The 25305-nt window shown below is 39.6% G+C and overlaps 1 protein-coding gene across 1 annotated transcript in view; it reads left to right on the top strand.

Moving 5' to 3' along the window:
* Positions 1–25305, top strand: part of MEI4 (meiotic double-stranded break formation protein 4) — a 156789-nt gene that overhangs the window by 15958 nt on the left and 115526 nt on the right. Inside the window, exon 2 of the mRNA XM_059699628.1 lies at positions 19953–20198. Within this exon, the coding sequence (XP_059555611.1) occupies positions 19953–20198 (246 nt within the window). The remainder of the gene's footprint in view (positions 1–19952; positions 20199–25305) is intronic.

Below are 25305 nucleotides of genomic sequence, written 5' to 3'. Positions count from 1 at the left end.
TAGGAACACCTCCTTCATCTACTTGAAGGGGATTGAGGGTTTCAGATTACTGGGGGTTCAGGGAGTGCCAAATTTCTGCACCAATTGCTGTCTTTTGAGGTTTAGTGACTTGCACATTGAGCTAGCTGGCTGCCTCGTCTTAATGGACTAAAACAAGTGAAGTCAGCAAAACATCTGATTGTAACAGGTGGTCTGTCTGCTGGCAGGCTGAAAAGGGAAGACTTTGTGCAGAGCAAAAATGTGTCTTGGGATACAGGGAAAAAATTAAAGCATATACTTTCCTTACCCAAGAGAGTTGACTCTAGACCTATGAATTATTGACACATGCTTTTTTGTTGTTGAATGTTTGCACGTCTACTCAGATCAAATAATGCTGTCAGCAGATAGTGCTGTGTCAAACTGTTCTAAATTTAAATCTGCAGGATTGTGTTTGGTCTGAGTGCCTGGAAAATCTCACAACCGCATATTTAAACTTATTTTTAATTTGCTTTAAAATGTATTTAATCACAAAGGAGCTTTCAGCAGAATGTTATAAATATATCATTGCTAAATACCAAAGTCTTGCAAATACTAGTATACTTAACATGGGAGAATAGTGTTTTGGGAAAGGGGGGAGGGGTAATATATGTGTTAGAAGAAACTGTGTTTGAGTAGATGTATGAAAGTGAGTTTATGATTTTATAAGATATATTGGAATTAAACAAAATAATTTCACTAGGGACATCACTGATACCAGGTCAGTGTAAACTTTAATAACAGCAAGTATGATGGAAGCTTTTAAGTAAACAATTACCCTTGTCTAGAAAAGTGAACATTTGGGCACAGAATGACTAATTATTTTTCTAGTTATACCAGAATTGCATTTGGATTCAAGCTTACTAATTGGGTGTCAAGGAAGACATTGATCAATGTAATGGTTAAACCAGTAAAATTGGGTAGGAAAGCACAAAATTAGAAATTATGTGGTTCCAAGACTCATTTATTCCCTTCAAATAAATTGTAGTGTAATAGCATAGCTGTAGTAGTAGTACTAGTAGTAGCAGTAGTGATAAAAATAACCAACAATTCTTGAGTGGATTCAGCAGGTACTATACATGCTTTTCAATCATGATTCACGTTGTCTTTAAACCAATTTTATGAGAATGTTAACTACTAAACAAATAGTTCTACACTGATTTTTTACTGTGTGGGACATCTGCACACCCTAGACCTTATGTTGTTCAAGGATCAACTGTATATTTTTCATTTTGTGCCTAAAGTGAGATATAATTACTCTCTCATTTAGCTGACAAAGGGCAGAGCTGGGTTTGGCCTGCAGGCCTGCCATTTGAAAATCTGGGCTTTACTCCCTCTGCTACCCAATTCAGGTGGGAATACCTACTTATTTAGACTTATCTGCGGGTGTTAGCGGAGGAGTGAAGAAGGGAAAGACGACATAATCTCTGATCCCTATAGCCTTTGATCCCCAAATAAGGTAATGCTAACAGAAAGGGAAGACAAAACATATCATTATTAAGAGCCAGAATTAGTGGTCAGGAGATGAGGGAAAATCCCAAGGGTCTGAAATAGCTGAGGAAGACTTCCTGAAAGAGGTAGACTTTGTGTTATGCCTTAAGTGCTGATTAAGTTTTTTGCCACAACACCTTGTATCCTTTGGTGTTCAGGTTCTAATAAGAATTCTATGAATAGCCGAAACCAGTTTGGCTCAGTGGATAGAGCGTCGGCCTGTGGACTGAAAGGTCCCAGGTTTGATTCCGGTCAAGGGCATGTACTTGGGTTGCGGGCACGTCCCCAGTAGGGGATGTGCAGGAGGCACCTGATCGATGTTTCTCTCTCATCGATGTTTCTAACTCTCTATCTCTCTCCCTTCCTCTCTGTGGAAAATCAATAAAATATATTTAAAAAAAAAGAATTCTATGAATATGATTCTAGCCTTGTTTGCCTCAAAAGGGGACTTTGGACACTTTAAAAATGTAGTTCAAATATGTATATACTTTCAGTGTTGCAATTCATTTCTGAAAATAAATATGTTATTGCTTATCTCTTCTAAAATGTGGAAGTAGATAATATCAGCTTGTTAACAGTGTCTTCTGTATAGACATGAAAGAAAGAGTTCAGAGCAGTGTTTTGGAAGAACTGAAAGAGAGAGAGCAGTGCTTTAAAAAGATAACTTTCCACATTTCATAGTATCACCCACAGTAAATGCTTCCTTCCTTTAGCAGTTGGGTTGGGCTTGACTATATTAATTATATGAATTCTTAATTCAAATCTTACTGTTGGGCTCTTGTTTTTAAGATCATTCAATCATTCCAAAATAAAATAAAATATTTAAGATACATACATATTATGACTTTTTAAGACATACAAAAAAGTCATCGTGCCCTAACCGGTTTGGCTCAGTGGATAGAGCGTCGGCCTGCGGACTGAAAGGTCCCAGGTTCGATTCTGGTCAAGGGCATGTACCTTGGTTGCAGGCACATCCCCAGTAGGAGGTGTGCAGGAGGCAGCTGATGGATGTTTCTCTCTCATCGATGTTTCTAACTCTCCCTTTCTCTCTGTAAAAAATCAATAATATATATATTTTTTAAAAAAGTCATCGTATATAATAAAGAGCTAATATGCTGATTAGATGGAATAGCAGAATGACCGTCTGGATGACCTTAAGGACGAAGCCGGGGCTGTGAGGGCCGGCTGAGGCTGTGAGGGCCAAGTCCCTTGCACAAATTTCATGCATCGGGCCTCTAGTAAAGAATAATACAACAAATACCAGTGCATTCAACTTCTAGCTCAAAGAACTAGATATTTGCAAGGCAGAAGAAACCCTTTTTCTTTCTGATTTTATCCCTCCTTCCCCTGCAGAAGTAGTCACATTGCTAAGTTTGGAATGCATCACCGCATGCATTTCTTTGTACTTTTGTACATATGTTTATATTATTAAGCAATATATAGTACTCTTTATATTATTTATATAAAAGTATATGCATTTTTTATCCTTGTTGCTTTTATTTTAACTATGAAACAGTTAACTTTTCTTGCTTAATAGTATTTGATTGCATAAATATACCACAATTTATATAGCTGTACTATTAACTGATATTTAGATTTATAATTTTTATTACAGACAATGAAATTGTGAACAGTTTTGAACATGTCTCTGCATATATTGTGACAATCTTTCATGTCTAAGACCATTTCATGTCTAGCTTTTCTGTGGCTTGCTTGTTCATCTCTTTTGCTCATTTTTTCAAGTGGATCATCTTTTTTTTCATAGATACACTTAAGATGTTTGAATATTCACTCTACCCCTCCCCCCCTTTTTTTTAACCATTTGTTGAAAATATCTTTGCCTAGTCTTGGCTTACCTTTTTACTTTTGTGTGGTGTCTTTTGAAGAACAGACTTTTAAAATTTTAATGTAAAATTTGTCATTTCCCCCCTTTATAACCATATGTTTCTGGTGTAAGAAGTCTTCCATATTGAGGGAATAAAATTTAAAAGTGTACTTTAAAGCTAAAGATGAAAATAACAAGCATGACCATTTAATTAAGAATTCATAGTCAAAATTGGCTTACAAACAGTTAACATATATTTTTGTCAGCACCAGTTTACTCAAAAGAGGTTATTATGAGATGAACAGTGAAACTGCTTAAAATATGAGAGCCTTCCATTGTTCATTTTATACTTGTTTTCAGGCTGAAAGTCATTCAATCTTCTGAAAGAGATATTGTTTCCAGGAACAGAGTATGGTAGTGGTTCTCTAATTTTACTCCTTAGACCAACAACACCAGTGTTACCTGGGAACATGTAAGAAGTTCAAATTATGGGGCCAACTCCAGACCTATTAAAGTAGAACCTCTGGTGGTGGAGCCTAGGAATCTGTGTTTCAAGCCCTCCAGGTGATTCCAAGGCAGGCTGAAGTGTGAGAACCGCTGAAACAGGATAAAGGAAGAGGAAGCAGTATTTCTGTTGTTTGGGTTTTTTGGACAGCTGTGTGTCCTGCTTTGTGAAGAGCCACATTTCCATGGATTGCCTTTCCATCTATGGCCTTTTCTTGGCCTTCCGTTCTCGGATGTTTTGCCCATAGCAGTAGTCACATGTCAAAGTGAGGTACAAGGGGATAACTAAATTAACATACCAGTGTTCACAGCCCTCCACTCTTTCCCCCCTCCCCATCTCCTAGATGAAAATTATTCTAACCAGTGATGCCAGTTTTTGTGGAAATGGGACTTTAGGGTCTGCTTTTTCAGCCTTATTGGAAGGAGAACAGCCACCAGAAAGCCTTTTTGTGACATATATTTTTATATTTCTTGGGTAAATAAATGAGTGGATTTCCTAGGCTATATTTGTTCCAATGATAAGAAACTGTGACACCTTTTCCAAAAATGGTTGTCATTTTACAGTTCCACCACCGATGTGAGAGAGTCCCATTTGCATTCACGTATTTCTTAATTTTAGCTATTTTTGTGGGTGTGAAGTGGTGTATTACTGGGATTTTAATGTGTTTCTCTAATAACTAATAATATAATAAAAGGGTAATATGCAAATAGACAAAACCGCAGAACAACCAATCAAAGTGTAATATGCTAATGATATGCTAAGGCTGCTCAACTGCTTGCTATGACGTGCACTGATGCCAGGGGGCAGACAGTCAACTGGTTGACCAGTTGCCATGATGTGCACTGACCACCAGGGGGCAGATGCTCCAACCAGTAGGTTAGCTTGCTGCTGGGGTCCGCTGATTGTGACTGAGCGAGATAGGCCAGACACGCCCTGGAGCCCTCCCGCGGTCCCCCTCCCCCCCGGGCCTGATTGTGCACCGGTGGGGTCCCTCAGCCTGGCCTGCACCCTCTCGCAATCTGGGACCCCTTGGGGGATATCGGAGAGCCAGTTTCAGCCCAATCCCGCAGGCCACTCCCCTTGGGAAGGTGCCAGAGGCAGGGCTCATGGCTGGCAAGTGCTGCTGAGCAGGCACCGTGAGCCTCTCCCGATCGGGACTGATTAGGTGCGAGCCCACATCAGGCACAGTGGGGCTGGGATGAGTGGGAGTGGCAGGTAGGAGCTGCAGGCGGTGTTGAACTGCGGGTTTCAGCCTGATCCCTGCAGGCCACCAGAGGGACGCCACCCAAGCATTAATGCGTGCACTGGGCCTCTAGTAACTAATAATGTTGAATACCTTTTTATACAGGGGCGGGCAAATGAGGTTAATTATAATAATAAAGACAATAATCCTATCTAATAAAAAGGGAATATGCTAATTGATGACCCTGCCCACAAAGATGGCAGCGCCCACAGCCAATAAGGAGGGAATATGCTAATTGACTGCCCCGCCCTCAAAGATGGTGGCACCCACAGCCAATAAGGAGGGAATACGCTAATTGACTGCCCCGCCCTCAAAGATGGTGGCACCCACAGCCACAAGATGGCAGCGCCCAGTCCCCTCAGCCCTGCTGGGGTGGCTGGCGCATGGCAAGGCTGGGCCCGCCCCGCGCGCCTGCCTCCGGTGTCTCCCAGTCCCCTCAGCCTGCCAGCTGCCCAGGGCTGGCCCGGGGCACAGGTAACAGGGCCGGCTGAGGCTTGTGCTGCTGGCAGTGGCAGCAGCAGAGGAGTGATGTGGTGTCACCTTCCCCTGATCGCCTGGTCACCTCCTGCCCGTGAGGGCTCCTGGACTGAGAGAGGGGGCAGGCTGGACTGAGGGAACCCCTCTAGTGCATGAATTTTCATGCACTGGGCCTCTAATTAATAAATAATAATATAAGAATGTGGATACTCACAGTTATAAACCCTCTTTTATGACATACTAAAGGCCCAGTGCACGAAATTTGTGCACTGTGGGGGTGGTGGTGGTAGTGAGGGTTCCTCAGCCCAGCCTGCTCCCAATCACAGTTCAGGAGACCTCAAGGAATGTCCTACTGATGGCTTAGGCCTGCTGGGGAGTGGGCCTAAGCCGTAGTCTGGCCACAGAGGCTCGGAGAAGGCGCTGTGTATGTGTGTGTGTGTGGGTCCACTGGGGGCCTGCCCCCAGCCGCACTGTGGAGGTTCAGAGCAGGCGCCCCGTGTGTGTGTGTGTGTGTGTGTGTGTGTGTGTGTGCATTGGGGGTCTGCTCCCAGTTGCATAGGAGGCTCGGAGAAGGTGCCCGTGTGTGTGTGTGTGTGTGTGTGTGTGTGTGTGTGTGTGTGTCTGTGTCTGTGTCTGCTGCGGGCCTGTCCCCAGGCGCGCTATGGAGGCTCAGAGCAGGCACCCTTCTGTGTTGATCTCTCAGGCTGCAGGCCGTGCCTACGTGTTGTTCTCTCAGGCCCGGTGCCACACCTGGCCCCTGTCCCTGAGCTGGTTGTCACTATTATAGAGTCCTGACCTCATTTGCGTATTACTTCTTTATACACACACACACACACACATATAGATATATATGTGTTTTGAGCATTTTTTAGTTGGGTTGTCTTTTTTTAAATGATATGTAGAAGTTCTTTACATAGTTGTATCCAAGTCCTTTGTCAGATACAGAGAGTGAATATTTCCTTCCAGTTCATTGTTTTCCTTTTTATTAGTGTTTTGATGATGTCATTTAGCAGACTGAACTTTCATGGTCTAATTTATCGGTTTTTCTCTTTTGACTTTGATGAATAATCTTTCCTGTACCTTATTTCATCGTGTTTTTACATTTAGGTTTTAGGTCTGTGAGTCAGCTAAATGTAATTTTTGGGTAAGATTAGAATAGATGACAGAGTTCATTTTTTCTCATATATTTAACTAATTGTTTTAGCACTATTTGTTGAAAAGACTTTACTTTCCCAATTTCCGTGATGCCCTTGTTGAAAATGAGTTGACTGTAAAAATGTGGACCTTATTCTAAACTTGCTGTTTTGTTTCATTGCTCTGTCTTTATTTTAATACCACATTGTCTTGATTGCGTGGTTTGTCTGTATTGTGTGTTGCAGGAAAGCAGTGTGATTTTTCCAGTTTTTTTTGTGTGTTTTTCAGGATTATTTTGGCTACTCTAGTTTTTTACAACTTTGGTATAAAATTTAGAATTTATCAACGTCTAAAAATAAAATTGATTGGAATTTTGATTAGGATTGTGTATATAGTTTAATTTGAGGGGAACCAAGATCTTAAGTCTCCCAAACCCTGAACACAGTATATCTCTCTAATTTATTTAGGTCTTTAATTTATTGAACAATGTTTTACAGTTTTCTAGGTCCAAGTCCTTCACATCTACTGTAAAGTTTATTCCTAATTATTTTGCTTTTTAAAAATTTTAACTTAAATGGATTTTGTGTAGACATAATAAATTTTTACATATTGAACTTGTTTCATGAGCCTTAGCTAAATTCACTCATAAATTCTAGTAGTTGTTTGGTTTAAGATTCCTTTAAGTTTTCTATAGGCATTCATACTGTATCTAAAAGTAGAATTTTTCTTTTTTTTTTTTCCCAATCTATCTTTTCATTTCTTTCTGTATTTCACGGTCTGTTACCTCTATTAAAGTATTTAATAGGAATAAGAAGAGTGGCTGTCCTTGTGTTTTCAGTCTTAGGGATAAAGTTTCTTATGAAACTGTTAAGGTGATCATACATTGATTTTTACATAATTTATTCTGTTACTATGTTCAATTACAGTGATTGACTTTTTAAAAGAATTTTTTTAAATTATTGATTTTAGAGAGGAAGGGAGAGGGAGAGAGAGAGACAGAAACATCAATGATAAGAGAGAATCATTTATTGGTTGCCTCCTGCATGCCCACTTCGGGATTGAGCCTGCAACCCAAGCATGTGCCCTGGCTTGAATCGAACTATAACCTCGTGGTTCATAGGTTGATGCTCAATCACTGAGCCACTCTACCCGGGCTACAATGATTGACTTTTGAGTGTTAAACCAATCTTTCATTCTTGGGAAAATTCTGCTAGATGATGATGGTGATGAATTTTATAAATGGCAGGTTTGATTTACTAGTATTATATAAATGATTCTTAATCTGTTTATTATACATATTGGTTTATAGTGGTTTTATTTTTTTTCCTTGCAATACTTTGTAAATTTTTGTATCAGGGTTATGCCAATATACATATCAAATTATAAAATAAGTTGTTATGTTACCAAGTTGTATAAACTTGGTATAATTTCTTTATTTTTATTGTTTACTAGAATCCAATAGTGAAACAATGTGGAAATGGAATTTTTGTATGATTGTGGTTTTTAATAAACATATAATTTCTTTAATAGAATAGGGGTTCTCAGAAATATTTGTCTTTTTTATGAATTGTTGGTCAGTATATTTTCTCAAAAAACATTAATTTCAGCATTAATACTCAAATTTATTAGCATAGATCTTCATTTTGCCTTATTACTTTTTTAATAGCTGGAAGATATATAGTGAAATCTTTCTTGTTATTCCTGATCTTGGTATGATTGGTGTTATTTCTCTTTATTTTATTTTATTTTTGATAAGTTCTAGGTATTTATCAATTTTATTAATCTTTGAAAAACTTTTGCCTTTTAAATTTTCTTCATTGTTTCTTTCTTATTGAATTGCGTTCTAATTATATCTCTATGACATCTTCCTTGTACTTCCTCTGGTTTTAATTTGCTATTTTTTTTTTCTAATTTTCTGAGGTGGAAATGTGGATCATTGACCTTAAACCTTTCTTTTATAAAAATAAGCATTTGAAGCTATAATTTTTTTTTACAAGGTCTTTTGGCTTTCTCCTTCAAATTTTGATATGGTGTGATTTTAGTATCATTCCATTTAAAAGATACTCTAATTACATTTATACTTTTTTTGTCCCCTATTTTGTTTAGAAATGGGTTATTTTCCAAATATTTGAGGGATTTTTCTAGATATTTCTAATTGTTTTTCTTGTGGCTAGAGAACCTAGTGTCTCAGCTTATGATCTGGCTTTTTGAATAAGCCCCATGTGAATAAGTGTGCATCTTCGGTCAATAAGGTGTAATGTTCTATAAATATCAATCAGTTCAAGATGATTGGTAGTACTTTTCAAATCTGTTATATTATCATTAGAGGCCTGGTGCACGAAATTCGTGCGGGGGGGGGGCTTTGGGGAGCATGTCCTCTCAGCCCAGCCTGTACCCTCTCCAATCCGGGACCCCTCAGGAGATGTCTGACTGCCGGTTTAGGCCTAATCCCGGGGATCAGACATCCCTCTCATGATTCTATACTGCTGGCTCCTAACCGCTCACCTGCCTATCTGTCTGATTGCCCCTAACTGTCCCCCCCCCCTGCTGGCCTGGTCGCCCCTAACTGCCCCCCTGCTGCCAGCCTTGTCACCCCCACCTGCCCCTCTGCTGGCCTGGTCTCCCCCAACTTCTCCCCCTGCCGGCCTGGTCGCCCCACACAGCCTGCTTGTTCAGTTTGGTCATCCCTCACTAACACCCCTGCCGGCCTGGGGCATGCCATCTTGTGAGGGCATGAGGGTTCATTTGCATATAACCTTTTTATTGTATAGGATCATTATTATTCCAGGTCTAGTTATTCTATCATTTATTGAAAGAAGTGTGTTAAAATCTTCACATATGACTGTGGGTTTGCCCACCTCTTCCTTAAGTTCTGTCAACATAAGAAACATTCAAATCTGTGCAGAATTTTTGTGAGTTTATTTGAGCTAAGCTGTCAACAAATGCCCGAAAGCAGAATTTCAATTACTTGAGATAATGCTCCAGAGAATGGCACCTTGTTTTATGCATTATAATAAAAAAAAGAGATGTAAGTGGGTTATATGGAATCCATTGGTCATAGATTAGGGAGGCAGGAGAAAGCAAAGGGGAAACCCCTGGGATTGGATAAAAAGTAAAATGATAGACACACACTTCTTTTACTTAGGTGGATATAGGATAGTTAACAGTCAACAATGAACTCAGTAACAATTAGGGGGTTTGTGGTCTGCACAGAGCGGTGCCTGTGCTTTGAGGGGTTTGGAAAAAGGAAAATTACTTTGACATTCCAAGGATATGTTATCATAGATGCAAAAAGTCAATAGACAGCCTCAGTTAAAGTAAAGATTGACGTTTGTCAGACAAGACACTGGCCTAGGACATGACTACTCACCATAAACTGCTTTTCAGTTTTAAAAATTTTAATTTCAGACCATCCTTTGTGGTTACTTTAGGTCTCTGAGTTTACAAAGTCACCATGCAGGCCTTGCCTGAGCTAGTCAGGTTAGCATGTGGCCCCTTTTTGTCCACAGTACTTTCAATTTTTGTCTCATATTTTTGGAAATTCTATAATTGCTATTATGTGCATACACTTTAAGGATTTTTTAATCTGCCCAAATAACTGCCTTTTTATCATTATAAAATGTTTCTCTATATCTCTTGGTAATATTTTCTTGTCATGAGATTTCTTTTGTTTGCTATTAATAAAGCCATCCCAGATTTCTGTTTACTGTTTACATTTCATTTTCAACACATGTTTGTCTAAAAATAGATAATTACCTTAACCTACATATTTTCAATTTAGCCCTTCATATGCAAGTCAAATAACTTAGGTAGACCATCTAGATTAAAATTGTCTTTTGCAATGAATTATTAAATATATGTGTAAATTAATAATTTTTCTTTATTTTCTTAGTAACTTTTCACTTAATAGTTCAGTAAAATTTGCAAGAGAGTAAAACCCAAATTTTATAAATTTCTTATAGTTATTGAAAGGACAAATAGATTTAGACTCAGAAGCCGTAAGTTAAAGATCTGAATTTCTTTTATGGTATGAGCTACTTTAAGAAATTCCTATGGTTTTAAACAAATGACTTTAATTGATTACCCTGGGGTAAAACTGAACCACTGATGTAACTAGGGCTTATTCCTATTATTTAAGTATTCTATTTATAAGATGAAGTAGATTGATGATATTTTCAATAAAAGACCTCTTTTATGGTCATAAGATAGCATGATAAAAAAAAGGTTCTAGAAATTCTTAATACAAATGGTGTCATTTAAAAAAAAAAAAAAGATGCCTACGCAGCAGCTGCAGTTCTGCCTATACTTCCATGGGCACCAAGGTTCAGGCCTGGCCATGGTCTCATCAGGAGGCCACTTGTTGGCAGTGATGAGTTTGTTTGGGTTGGTAATCTCAGGTTGGTCAGATCTAAATTTTAAGGAGGAACAAATCATGGGTGGAACAAATGGGGAATTGGAAAGTTTGGTATAGGTGCCTGGGAAAAGTAGACAATAGCTGTTAGGCCACAGGGACTGCCATCATTTTTTACCTTAAATGGATCCTGTTACATGGGTGGAGGTAGGTATTGGTTCTAATAGTGGAGGATAGCTAAGGACTAATTCCTGCTTTGGATGCCCTCACCTGGTACCCAGGGATATGTGCCTTATGCTGTTTTTTGTTGCTGCCTAAGAGGGTACCATACTGGTTTTTAGGACTGGCTTGCAGCTTCTTCTGGCATTTCTTAGTTGGTTAGGGTTTGTAGTGCTACCAAGTGGGACAGGGATAGGTAGCGTGGATCCTGTGAATTGACACGCTCTGGGTAGAGAACAGCTTTGTATTGATATAGGATGGAACTTCTGTGCTGTGAAAGTAGGTGAGTCTGTCACTGTCTGACTTCAGAGGATATGCAATCATAGGACTAAGTTGACATTCTGGGCAGGCACAGGTGGGAACAGATAGTTGTAGTGGAAAGCATGAGGACCAGTCCTGAGTGATGACTGACGTACAACAAAGGCGATATTTTGTGTGTGTGTGTGTGTGTGTGTTTGGAGCAAGTTGAGGAGTTGAGTTTAAAGGGATAAACATGCAAAGGACATCATGTGCTAGAGAATGTCTAGAATCAAAGTGCTCAATATTTGTCAAACGATGCATCTCTAATAGGCTAGAAAAAGTAGAACTCTATTTTTTAAATGCAAATCTAAGTAGAAAGTTGAAGAAATACTGGATTACCTGTAAAATGAAGCCCTGTGAGAAGCTGTGAAGCATTGTCAGTTGCTGTGGTGCTCCCCTTGGTGAGATTTAAGTGAAACAGATGAGAATTAGAGCTCTTTTTAAGCATTAAAAATGAGCCTTAAAGAAAATGTTTCTGTGGGGCTGCTTGTGCTTTCTTGAGTTCATATCTGAAGTGTACACAAAAGTGAAGTCTAGGACGACGTTACATAATAGTCTCTGCAAAACACATCTTATTTTCTAATGTGTCACTCACAAAATGGGACTTCTTATGATAGGGTCATGTACCTTTTCCAGAGGGCTTTGTGCCTTGCCTACTCCCCTCTTCACTCTTGTTTTTCTTGAAGCTTAGCCCTGGCTTGCTGGTTCCCAGAAGCCAGCCGTTCCTCTGTCCTGGGGCCGGCTGACCCTCTCTCAATTGCCTCTTCTGGCTGTTTCTTAGGTTTCTGGCTTTATTCTATAATCTTCATTCTATAATCTTTTTCTTTTAACTTTTTGCTATTTCCAAAGTGTAGCCTCATAAAGATTTCTGATTTGTAGAGGGTATAGATTTAAGTTGGGTTGATTATCAGGTAATTTTTTGTGCCCTAAAGAACAATATACTTGCTTTGGTGATGAGTATTATGTCCACATCACTGTATGAAATACTAGTAGTTTAACTAGGAAACACCTGTAATTCTTTCAAATTATTTTTAAAAAAATATGTGTAAATAGTAGGTGTCAGGTCTCCTTTCTTCCTATGGGACTTACATAGTGGAAAATCATTGCTGCTGTGCTGTATATATGTGACTCTGTATTTCTGAATCAATGTACTTTTTGCTGATTTATAAAATGTGTTTGATGTGTTTTCCTGTGTGAAATTCTGCACTAGTTACTTGCCAGAATCCAGAGAAAATACTTCACATGCCAAAAAAAGAAGTATTTAGGAATCAAAAGGTGAGGGGTGGGAGTTTGTGTAAAAATAAAGCAGTGTTGCCCCGCTGGTGTGTCTCAGTGGTTGTGCATTGATTTACGAACCAGGAGATCAGGGTTAGATTCCAATCAGGGCACCTGCTTGGGTTGCAGGCTCGATCCCCAGTAGGGGGCATGCAGGAAGCAGCCAATCAATTATTCTCTCTCCCTCTCCCTTCCTCTCTGAAATCAATAAAATACATTTTTTAAAAAAGAAAGCAGTGTTAAGAGACTCTATAGACAATTAAAATCTGTGATTAGTTAACTTTCAAAAAGAGGAAAATGATAGTTAATTGGCCTGTTTTGATGGAAATGAAACAGAAAGAAATAATAAAACAAGCATCCTTTTTATCCTTACTAGCCTCTTGTCATGCTCAGACTTCCTTTGCTGAAAAGGCTTTTGAAGGCCACCTTAATAATTCAGGTGGAGAGTTTTGAAATCTTGACTAACTCCTGATTTTTCAATTTAAAATTTCACATGATGTTAATCTGCTGAGCACTTCACAATACAGTATTATTGAAACTATACCAATAATCGGGGGTTTGTCAGCTGCATCTAATCCAAAAATTGTATGTTAGACTCTGTATGTTTACTGAAACTAATTCTCTAAAAAATCTTACAATAACTTACTTTTCTGGCATTGGCAGAGCTTTGCTGTGCCCCAGACCAATATTTGATAAATGCACATTCCGTCACCATGGTATATGAGGACTTCCTCATATACTCAGACTCTTGTCCTCATCATATTTATCTCAGTGACTTAGGTAATGTTCAGTCAGTGTTCTTCGGTTTCTTGCTTTGATGGAGAAGGCAATTACTGTATTGTAGGGTTCACAATGAAGTAAAATCTGGCTTTCTCCCTTATAGTTTACCAACTCAGACCTAATAAACCTCTGTATGAACTAGATTTCATATATTTTCTTTACTCAGAAATTGTTTGGATGAAAGTTTAAAGTTATACTGTAGAAAGGCATAAGTTTAGAGGGAGTATATTCACTGGAAGTTTACTCAAGTAAGGACACATCACAAAGTGAAGTGTGCCCGGCCAGCACAGCCAAGGGTTCGGTGAGCCTGGGGAGGGGGTCGGGGGGCAGCGAAGGATGTAAAAAGACAAAGAGAATAAGCTGGGGCTCTGTGGATCTCCTGTGCCTGGATGAGGCCACAGAGCGAGACCCAGGCAAGCTGAGCCTTTATTTTATAGCCAGAGGTAAATAAGGCAGTGGTCACCATAGTTACAATGTTCTTGTGAGTTTCAGTTGTTTTGGCAGCACTTGCTGCACCTCCCACAGCCCATTAGCTACCCAGGTAAGATCAAGGGAGCATTTTTTAAGGTCACGCTTAATTATGCTAAGAGGGCTGTGCCCTCTAAGCTGGGACTTGTTTTTGGCTTTGCCAACAGGTCAGTCTGAGGCTTAACCCTATAGCTGCTCCCTACAGTGAAGGAGACATGAGACCTTTAGGTTAACTAATTAAAATTCCCCTCCCAATCCATTCCCCCTCCAATGCCATTCTCCCTAGTATGTAATCTGCAAAGATTTACTGATGAGAGCCAGGATTAAGAACTGGTCAGGCAGCTATCTGTGACTGCCTGACCTACATTGATATGCTCATTCATTTATTCACTCATTCAGGTACTTAGTAGAGTTCTTACTACAAGCCAGTCAGTGCTCCTGCTTCAGGGCTGTGGTGGCTTGTAGCTTGCTGCTTGGGCGTATGGGAAAGCGTTGTGTCCCACCTCCAAAGCATATTGTGTGCTTTGAATTAGTTGAAGAAACACCAAACACATCTAAATGATTTTTTTGGTAATTATTCTAAAGATTATCTATGGGAATAAAGTTTTGTACACAGCTCTACTTGTGGTCATGGAGAGGTCTGAACTTTATAAACTTTAAGTAGACTTTGGGGAAAGCTGATCAGGAAGGGAGATAAGAGAATTTGTGACAAAATTCTCATTTTACTGACTGTGTTTGCTCAGTTTTGAAAGTACTTTGTTGCTAGGTTAAAATTTTTTGAGTATGTTTAATGTACTATTATTTCATTCCCCTCTCCCAAGCTGCTGTTGGACCGATGTTGTGTTTTATAGTTAAGGACGTCTCAGAATTCAGGACATGAGCTCTATGGGCTGGAGCTTCTTATCACAGCCATAAAATGATTGGTATAAAGTTCTGGGGCTCTATTAAAAACCTGTCTTCATTTTTTCTATAATTTTTACTTTGAAAAAGAATAGGGAATATTTCTGTAGGATTAGTATTAAGACATTTTTATGCCTTATGTAATATGTTTTCTAAGGTTCATTGTGAAATACTTGGAAACTATAGAAAAGTATAAACAAGAACATAAAATTAGACTTCCTCAACTCATAGTCAATGTATCATTTGTATTTTGGTAAATAACTCTAGTTTACCTTTCTCCTTCCCCCTTCCCTCTTTCTTTTCTTTCTCCCCATCCGTCCCTCCCAACTATTTCTAAATCTATCAATATTTCAATCTCTGTAGATATTTTCCCTCAAATGTCCAATTTTACTGCATTTATGCTTATGTTTTACTCTGCAGTTAACATCATGTGGGAAATATGTTCACATACTTTGAAATGTTTTCAAAAACATTTTCAATTGAATTGTATAATAGGTCATAATTTAATGAATGTACCTATTATTAGATATTCAAACTGGTGACAGGTTTTGTTTTAGGTTTTGTTGGGATTTTTTGGTAATTATAAATTATCCTATAAGATGATCTATGAGCATTAAGTTTTGTACATAGCTCTGATTGTTTCTTTAAGATAAAATCTTAAATTAAAATGTTAGAACCTATTCTGGACCAAAGGGTATAAATACTTGAAGGTGTTTGATACATATTAAGGAATTATTGTCCTGAATGGTTATCTTATTTAAACTTCCACCAGTCCTGTATAGGAGTGATCTGGGGCTCTTATACAGAATTTTCATCAGTGATCTTGGAGATTAACTAATTTGAGAATTTAGGATTATAATTTAAAATAGTGTTTTTTTAAAAATATATTTTATTGATTTTTTACAGAGAGGAAGGGAGAGAGATAGAGAGTCAGAAACATCGATGAGAGAGAAACATCAATCAGCTGCCTCCTGCACATCCCCCACTGGGGATGTGCCCGCAACCCAGGTACATGCCCCTGACCGGAATCGAACCTGGGACCCTTCAGTCCGCAAGCCAATGCTTCATCCACTGAGCCAAACCGGTTTCGGCTCAAAATAGTTTTGACAGTTTAGAGAGTTGGTTATAGATGGCAAATTGTAGTAGAGAAAAGTGAGGGTAGGAGAAATTGGACAGTAAATATTGTCAAAATACTGTTTGCAGAGTAGCTGTTTATATACATACTAGAAGCCCGATGCATGAAATTCGTGCAAGAGTAGGCCTTCCTTCCCCTGGCTGCCGGCACCGGCTTCCCGCTGGCACCCGGGATCCAGGCTTCCCTCCGGCTGTCGGCAGGCTCCGGGGACCTGCAGCCCTGGCTTCATCCCAAAGGATGTCCTGTCTAATTAGCATATTATGCTTTTATTATTATAGATTGCTTGAAGGAGAAACTAGGGATCTTAAGGAATGTGACTAGATTTTTCAAAGCCCTGTTCTCAAGTGCAAAGAAAAATAAAGCACTTTTGAAAGAAGACTCTATTTTAAAAAGACTGTTAAAATTTTATATTTTCAGCTATTAAGAACTCAAGGACACTCTATATCTTAGAGGAACATTAAATGTTCATTTTAATTATTTACTATAATTATTTGAGCATCAATTGAATATTTAAAAAGTCTTTAAATCTATGGCGACAGAAGATTTGACTTTGTGTGGTGGACCCACAATGCAATATATAGATCATATATTATAGAAATCTGTATTTGAAACATTTATAATCTTATTAACCAATGTGACCCCAATAAATTTAATTTTAAAAAAGGAAAAAAAGTGCAAGATAATTAAAAAAAAAAGTTTTTCTGAAAGTTACTACTGATCTTTCCTAAATAAAACAGAGAATATGTTTAGGAAGCTCATCTTTTTTTCTCCCACAACATTTTAGGAGAAATAGAATTATCTTTATCTTGCACATGGAGGATCAGAACCACAATGACCCCAAATATCGAAAGCAGTATTGAGAAAGAAGAATAAAGTTGGAGGTATCACTCTACCTGATATCAAATTACACTACAAGACTATAATAATCAAAACAGCATAGTACTAGTATAAAAAATAGATAAAGTTCAATGGAACAAAATAGAGAACCCAGAAATAAACCCACACCTACATGGTCAATTAATCTATGAAAAGGAGGCAAGAATATACAGTGGGATAAAGACAGTCTTTTTAATAAATGGTGTTGAGAAAACTGAACATATGCATGCCAAAGAAAGAAACTGGATCATTTTCTTACACACTATACAAGAATAAACTAAAAATGGATTAAAGATGTAAATGTAAGACCTGAACCCATAAAACTCCTGGAGTAATAACATAGGCAGTAAAAATTTTAACATCGATAGTAATAAATACAGTTTTTGGATATGTCTCTTCAGACAAGGGAAACAAAAAAACCCAATGGGACTATATCAAACTAAAGAGTTTTGCACAATGAAGAAACCATTAGTGACGAAAAGACTACCTGTTGAGTGGAAGAAGACATTTGGAAATGATACATTCAGTAAGGAGTTAATATCCCAAATATATGAGGAACTCATACTACTTAACATAAAAACATAAACAGTAAATTAAAAAATAGCAGAAGACCTGAATAGACATTTCTCCAATGAGGACAAACAGATGGCCAATAGATGCTCAACACTACTAATCATCAGGGAAATGCAAATTTAAACCACAATGAGAGATCACCTCACAACTGCCAGAATTGCTATTAATAAGTAAACAAAAACAAATAAGTGTTGGTGAGGATGTGGAGAAAAGGGAACACTTGTGCACTGCTGGTGGGATTGCAAATTGCTGCAGCCATTATGGAAAACAGTATGGAAGTTGCTCAAAACTACTATAAAACTAGGACTACCATATGTCTTAGCAATTCTGGGTATTCACCTGAAGATTTCCAAAATACTAATTCAAAAAGACATATGCTCCCCTATGTTCATTACAGCATTACTTACAATAGCCAAGATATAGAAGCAACCTAAGTGTCCTTCGATAAACGAATGGATAAAGAAGACATGGTACATATATACAATGGAATAGTAGACAAAAAGAAGAATGAAATCTTGACATATGCGACTACATGGATGGACCCAGAGGTTATTTTTCTATGTGAAATAAGCCAGACAGAGAAAGACAAATGCCATATGATTTCACTGATATGTGGAATCTAAAAAACAAAATAAATAAACAAAGAAGATAGAAACAAAATCATAGATACAGAGAACATTTTGATGGCTTCCACATGGGAGGGGGGCTAAGGGAATGGGTGAAAAAGGGAAGGAATTAAGATGTACAGATTGCCAGTTATAAAAACAGTCACAGGGTTGCAAAGTACAGCATAGACAATATCATCCTATCTAATAAAAGACAAAAAGGGTAATTAACCGTACCTCCGCTATGCTTCCCATTGGCTAATCAGGGTGATATGCAAATTAACTGCCAACAAAGATGGAGGCTGGCAGCCACACAGCTGAAGCAAATAGGAGGCTTGATTGCGCCAGTGATGGAGGAAGCCAAGGTTCCCCACCTGCTGCGGCCCGGCTCTGAGCTCTGAAAGCAAAAATGTTTAATTATAGAAGCTAAACAAACCCCAGATACCTGCTTTCACCCTGCCCGGGCCTCAGAGCTTAGAGCGCCAGTGATGGCAACAGAGTTTCAATTATAGAAGGTAAATAAATCCCAGAATAAAAAAAAAAGTAAAAAAGGAGAAGCTGGGAGCTTCAGTCTCCCGCCAGCCTGAAAACGGCCCTCAGCCCCTCACCCAGACTGGCCAGGCACCCCAGTAGCCCCCCACCCTGATCCGGGACACCCTTCAGGGCAAACCAGCCGGCCCCCACCTGTGCACCAGGCCTTTATCCTATATAGTAAAAGGGTAATATGCAAACTGACCCTAACAGCAGAAAGACTGGGAATGACTGGTCACTATGACACACACTGACCACCAGGGGGCAGATGTTCAATGCAGGAGCTGCCCTCTGGTGGTCAGTGAGCTCCCACATGGGGGAGTTCTGCTCAGCCACAAGCCAGGCTGATGGCTGCCAGTACAGTGGTGGTGGTGGGAGCCTTTCCTGCCTCCTCAGCAGCGCTAAGGATGTCCAACTTCAGCTTAGGCCTGCTCCCCGCTGGCAAATGGACATCCCCCGAGGGCTGCCGGGCTGCCAGAGGGATGTCTGATTACCATCTTAGGCCCAATCCCCCGGGGAACAGGCCTAAGCCAGCAGGTGGTCATCCCCCGAGGGATCCCAGACTGCGAGAGGGCACAGGCCGGGCTAAGGGACCCCCCACCCCTGAGTGCACAAATTTTTGTGCACCGGGCCTCTAGTCAATATTATAATAGCTATGCATGGTGTCAGACAAGTACTAGACTCATTGGAGTGATCATTTTGTAAGTTATATAAATGTCTAATTGCTATGTTGTACACCTGAAACTACTATAATATTGTATGTCAACTGTAATTGAAAAATAAAAAAAGTTATAAAAAAGTATCAGTTCTACCCCTGACTTACTGAATTAGAATTTTTGGGGGGATGGGACCGTGTGTGTGTGTGTGTGTGTGTGTGTGTATGTTGTGTGTGTGTGTGTGTGTGAGAGAGAGAGAGAGAGAGAGAGAGAGAGAGAGAGAGACTCTGATGTATGCCATTTGTTAGATATCACTAAGTGAATTAATGTATGTGTTTTCCATCCCAAGAATTTGTCAAATTGTCTGAGCCTATTGTTTTAATATTAATAAACTTAATATGCATGTGCATAGATTTTTCTTCTGCATATTTTTCATAATGCTTTCAGTTCCTGGGAAATTTTTTTCTGTTACTTGGTGTCAGCTGGTATTGTAAACTTACTAGTGTTGCTCCGTAAAATCAATTTTGAACAAATGAAATGCAGTGCAGAAGTTAAAAGGCACTTCCATAACTTTCTTTCTTATTGCCCCATAGGGACAGAAGCCAGGACGGATAATCAAGTATGGTACCTGAGAACTGCAAAGCTGGCTCTGGCCTTGGCGATTATCCGCTCAAAGCCAGCAGACAGAAGCAGCAGGGAGCACACGGAGCACCTTGCGAGGGTCGTGTCGGGGCAGGAGTCGGAGTGGAGATCTAGAGTTGAAACCCTCGAAGCTGAAGTTCTGCAGTTGCGTCAAAAACTTCTTCTGAGCAGGATGCGTTCTGGATCGTTTCAGAGTGGTGAGTGTGAAATTACCTTTTGTTAATACGTCCATCTGTTTTATTTCAGTTTCACAATTATTTAGAAATTGTTTAGGTTCCTAAAACTAGACTTCTTGTAGGCCTATAAAGATTTTTTTACTTCTAGCCATTTATTAAAACTTTATTGTTACTTCCTAATGAATGGGCTACATTAAGCAGTGGGATGAGTTTAGAGAATGAAAATAGATGCGAAGGCAACAATGTTTTATGGCTTACAGATAAATTAATTTTAAAATCACATTGTTCAACCTTATTGGTATATGTATTTTATGTTGCTTTGGTATTAAATATTATTTGTGTATTTTATGTCGCTTTTATGTCAGATAATTCATCTAGCAATCATATCAAGTACCAGCTGTGGACCAGGCATGCAGTGGGTGATGAGGACCCAAAACCTACAAGAGGAGGTGCTGTCCTTGCCACTAGGTTCCTATTCTTCTAGCAGGGAAAATAGTTGTGATAAATGGGATAATAGAGGTGCTAACCAGGTGCAGAGGGGAAGCTATTCATTCTTCCTGGTTTCTAGAAGGTCTCCCAGGTCTGGCTACTAGTCATGAGATGGTCCTGAGGCAGTCACAGGAACAAAGGCAGAGCAGTGGAAGACCCGTGTCCCATTCCCGATACTGCCAGCCACACTTCACAGTGACCAGAACACCGGAAGGTAGTGATGTGACGGGGGAGAAGTGAGCTTGTAGGATAAAAGGTTGTGTTCAGATTTGTCTGAGTATAATCTGACCCTGAATATACAGGGATTACCTAGAAGGAAGGTGGAAGTATGTTTCTAAAATTCAAAGGCGATGATAGGGAAGAGAGGTGAGTTGGGACCAGGATCAGAAGAGCCTTGAATATCAGCCTAGAGACTATTTTACTGTATATCCTATCAGTAAGTTTACCATACAATTTGTGGTCTGGGTTGGACGCTTATGAGAGAGAAAGGAAGGGACTATTAATCATTATACTAGGGCGACAGGCAAAAACCAGGACTCACTTGAACAAACTAGAACATGTGGCCCCCCCTTCATCAGGAGCCATGGAACTCCTTTGATGCAGGAACTGACCCTAATATTGGGGTTGGGAAACATAATTCTGGTGATTTAAAAACAAAACAGAAAAAGTCAATTAGATCATGTTACTCCTTTGTGGAAAACCCTTCTCTATATCCAGTCCACTTCACGTTATATACAGACTTGTGGTCGGTGCTGGGCATGCTGTGGGTGACTTCACCTCTATTCACCTCTCCCACCTTCTCTCATACACACCCCCTTGTCAACTCTGTCCCAGCCACCGTGGGCGTCCTTCCAGCCCTCGAGGCTCTCCTTGCCTTGGTCTTTGTTATGCTCTTTTCTTGGACTCTCTTTGTGGCTGGCCTCTTCCCTTCCTAGAGGTCTGATTCTAAATGACACCTCCTAAGTGTGTACTCTATATACACCGTAACCCCCCACAATTATTCTTTAAGCAAACACCCCCTATGGGCTATTTATTTGTTTAATTAGTTGCTGCCACAGTCTGTTTATTTATTTAGGCTCTCCTGATCGAGAGCCTAAATGCACTGGGAAAAGGACCCATGGAAAGAATGTGACTGTCACATGAGGAGTACGCAAGTGTAGTGCACACATGATTGCTACGGGTGATAGGTACTCACTAACTTCGGTTTGGGGGATGGTCAGGAAAGCTCACTATCCTAATATCCAGATGTCACTAAAGAGTGTTATATGATTGATAGCCACATTTTAGTCTCTCTAGAGCAGTGGTTCTCAACCTTCTGGCCCTTTAAATATAGTTCCTCATGTTGTGACCCCAACCATAAAATTATTTTCGTTGCTACTTCATAACTGTAATGTTGCTACTGTTATGAATCGTAATGTAAATATCTGATATGGAGGATGGTCTTAGGCGACCCCTGTGAAAGGGTCGTTCGACCGCCAAAGGGGTCACGACCCACAGGTTGAGAACCGCTGCTCTAGAGTCTTCCTAGGTAATGGTACCCAGTGAATGGCAAACATAATCACTTTTAATTTTCTCTGTAAAGTTATGATTGACACAATGCATACATATAAAAATTTCCAGTAATCTTAAAGTGTGACTATCATAAACATCCATATCAAAACTGCTGTTTACTGTGGTCTATTTATAACCCTGATATAGTGACATGATGTATTTTTTGTTTGGAATAAGAGTGTCCCTAACAGTGAGAGCCTTGGCGATAACTTGTTCTTACACTGAAAACTTTCACAGCGCCTGTGAGAGAAATTTTCAAATACCATATAATTAAAATCAGTTTTACTCACAGCAGGAGTTGCAGGTAAAGCATTTCATCGCAGATGTTTGGACATAATCTATCTCTCAATCTGTTAGATTAAACTTGAAAACTAAGGAATAAATGGATTGATTCAGATAAATAGAGTCACTCTTAAAGGGAAAGAAAAAAGCCTTAAGGGGGTAAAGTAGATTGGTAGGAAAATAAAGGAGGAACACAGATGTTATTTCAAGATGCATAATTTGAAAGGCTGACATAGCTTGCTAAGAAAACTTCATACCTAAAAGTCAAAATGATGTTATAGATGTATTTATATTATTAAATATTTCTTTCTGGAACTTTCAGGGTTGCTTTATATATGCAACTCTTCTGGAGTGTTTAGACAGCAGGCCCTCGATAAATGTTGAATGAAATACTTCTTGACAGAAAGAGGGGCTGAGGAACTGAGTTTACAATATCAACTACCCATTGAAGCAACTGAGTACCCAGATTGAAATAAAGCAGAGCTGAAATGTCGAAGTAAACAAATAAGGAAGTATGATATACTTTTTAAAGCATTTTAGGAACTCAGCTATTTAATTTCTTTTTCTACAGCTTCTTAAAGAGAAATATATTTTTAAATATTATTTATTAAGGGACTAAACTATACATAGAAGGGATAAATAGAACTTGCTAAGAATTATGCCACATTTTTATTTTACTTAAATGCTCCTTAGCAGTGGGAAGAAAGAAGGAAAGAAGGAAGGAGAAAGGGAGGGAGAGAGAAAGAGAGGAAGGATCAAAGAATCCCAGATATCCAGTGACATTCCTCAGAACCCTTGTGGTGGTGCATGGCAGACATAGTAAGCTGTCTACTTTATATCTAGCTTTTTTCTTCCTTACTAAAGAACTACTAATTTTCTTTTGGCAGAAGTGTGCTCATGTCCAGTGAGTTAACCCATGAACACCTTTGACTTGTTTTGCCAATATTATTCTAAGGTTGGGCAGCAGCCATTGAAAGATAAAAAGCAGTCTTATGAGCTTTTTTTCTTCATTTTAATTTATTGATTTTAGAGAGAGGAAGGGAGAGGGAGAAAGAGAGAGAGGCAGAGAGACAGAAACATTGATCAACTGCTTCGTGCATGCCCCCTACCTAGGATCAAGCTCACAACTGGGAATCGAACCAGCAACCTTGTGGGTGCATGGGATAACACCCAACTAACTGAGCCCAAAACAGCCAGGGCAGTTTTTTGAGTTTTTGATAAATATTTGTTTCTTTGGTTAAAAGACTGAGGTTCCTGAAAGAGTGATTAATATATTTTTTTTAACCTCAATCATCCTTTTTCCTGTATGAGTCACTGCCACATGAAGACATGATGCCTGGGACTGTGGTAGCCATTTTGCAACTGGAGGCAATATTGAAAACTAGAGGCCCAGTGCAAGAAATTGTGCACAGAGGGGGGGGGGGTGTCCCTCAGCCAAGCCTGCACCCTCTCATAATCCGGGACCGCTGTCTCCTAACCGCTAGCCTGCCTGCCTGCCTGATCGCCCCTAACTGCTCACCTGCCTGCCTGATCGCCCCTAACTGCTTGCCTGCCTGCCTAATCGCCCCTAACTGCTCACCTGCCTCCCTGATTGCCCCTAACCACTCTTCCTGCCTGCCTGATTACCCTCAGCCCCTGCCGCTGCGGCTTCATTTAGAAGGACGACAGCAATGACATCCAGGAGGTTGTTCAGATGTCTGGTCTAATTAGCATATTGCTTTTATTATAGATTAATGCCAACATGCTAAGAATGGTGAAGTAGTAGGATAAGAAGAACTTGGGTCCTTCTCAACATTGCTGAGAGGTCAAAGCAACTCTATAAGGAATTTTTAGAAAGGTCAACAATGGTTTAGGTCATTGTTATCCATATATTCTCTTCCTTGTATCTGAGCACATCCTAATTTATGGGGCGGTGGGGGAGAGGGGTCATGAATAAATTAGAGCAACACTAAATTTTTCTCCCAAGAATCTTCTTGATCTACAGTGGAGAAAATTAAAGAGAAAAACTGTGTTCTTTAATCTAGAACAGTTTCTTAAAGATGGCTTTATGATGTTGGCAAGGATTTCATCTAGGACTGAGTAGGTGGGTGTGCGAGACCCAGAGCATAGAGATAGGCCAGGCAGGTGTTAGTGACTATTAGTGACTATTCTTCAGTGTTGACTAGGGATTGAAGGTGCATGGTGTCAGGAGCAGTGCCTTGTTGAGTGTGTGTGTGTGTGTGTGTGTGTGTGTGTGAGAGAGAGAGAGAGAGAGAGAGAGAGAGAGAGAGAGAGAGAGAGAGAGAGAGAGATTGATTGATTGATTGGGGGGAGACAGGCAGGGGGAATCTGGAGTTTGCTATGATACCTGTGTAGTAATTTGGCATTCACAGGAGGGAAGTAGATGGATGAAGTGTCAGGTATGTGCTTTTCCCCTTACAATGTTATGTACTCAGTGTGTCTTTGGAAATGATAGATAGGCTACTGGAGGAGTAACTGGCTAGAGTAAAGAGAAAGTATGAGAAATTCAAATTAAATGAATTCATTGCTTTATTTGTGAAGCTCATTGAATACAGAGTAAGTGTGGAGGTTGTGTGCAGAGCAGTACAATTAGTTTAGGATGAATTTAGCACATCTGCTAGTAAGATTGCGTCCTGTGAAACAACCCATCCAACCAGATGGCTTTGGGAGCACCCCTACCCTTCTAGCTGACAACGCTTAGGGTTGTTCACCTCCTCCTTGCTGTGCCCTTTGAGTGCTTTATATCCTGAAGACTGAGTCCTCAGTGTCCCATTGCCTTCCCTAGAGCCAGCCTCTTGGCTTATGT

Source organism: Myotis daubentonii, chromosome 6, assembly GCF_963259705.1.
Source record: "Myotis daubentonii chromosome 6, mMyoDau2.1, whole genome shotgun sequence".
NCBI lineage: Eukaryota > Metazoa > Chordata > Mammalia > Chiroptera > Vespertilionidae > Myotis > Myotis daubentonii.
This window is presented reverse-complemented; position numbering and strand designations above follow the sequence as displayed.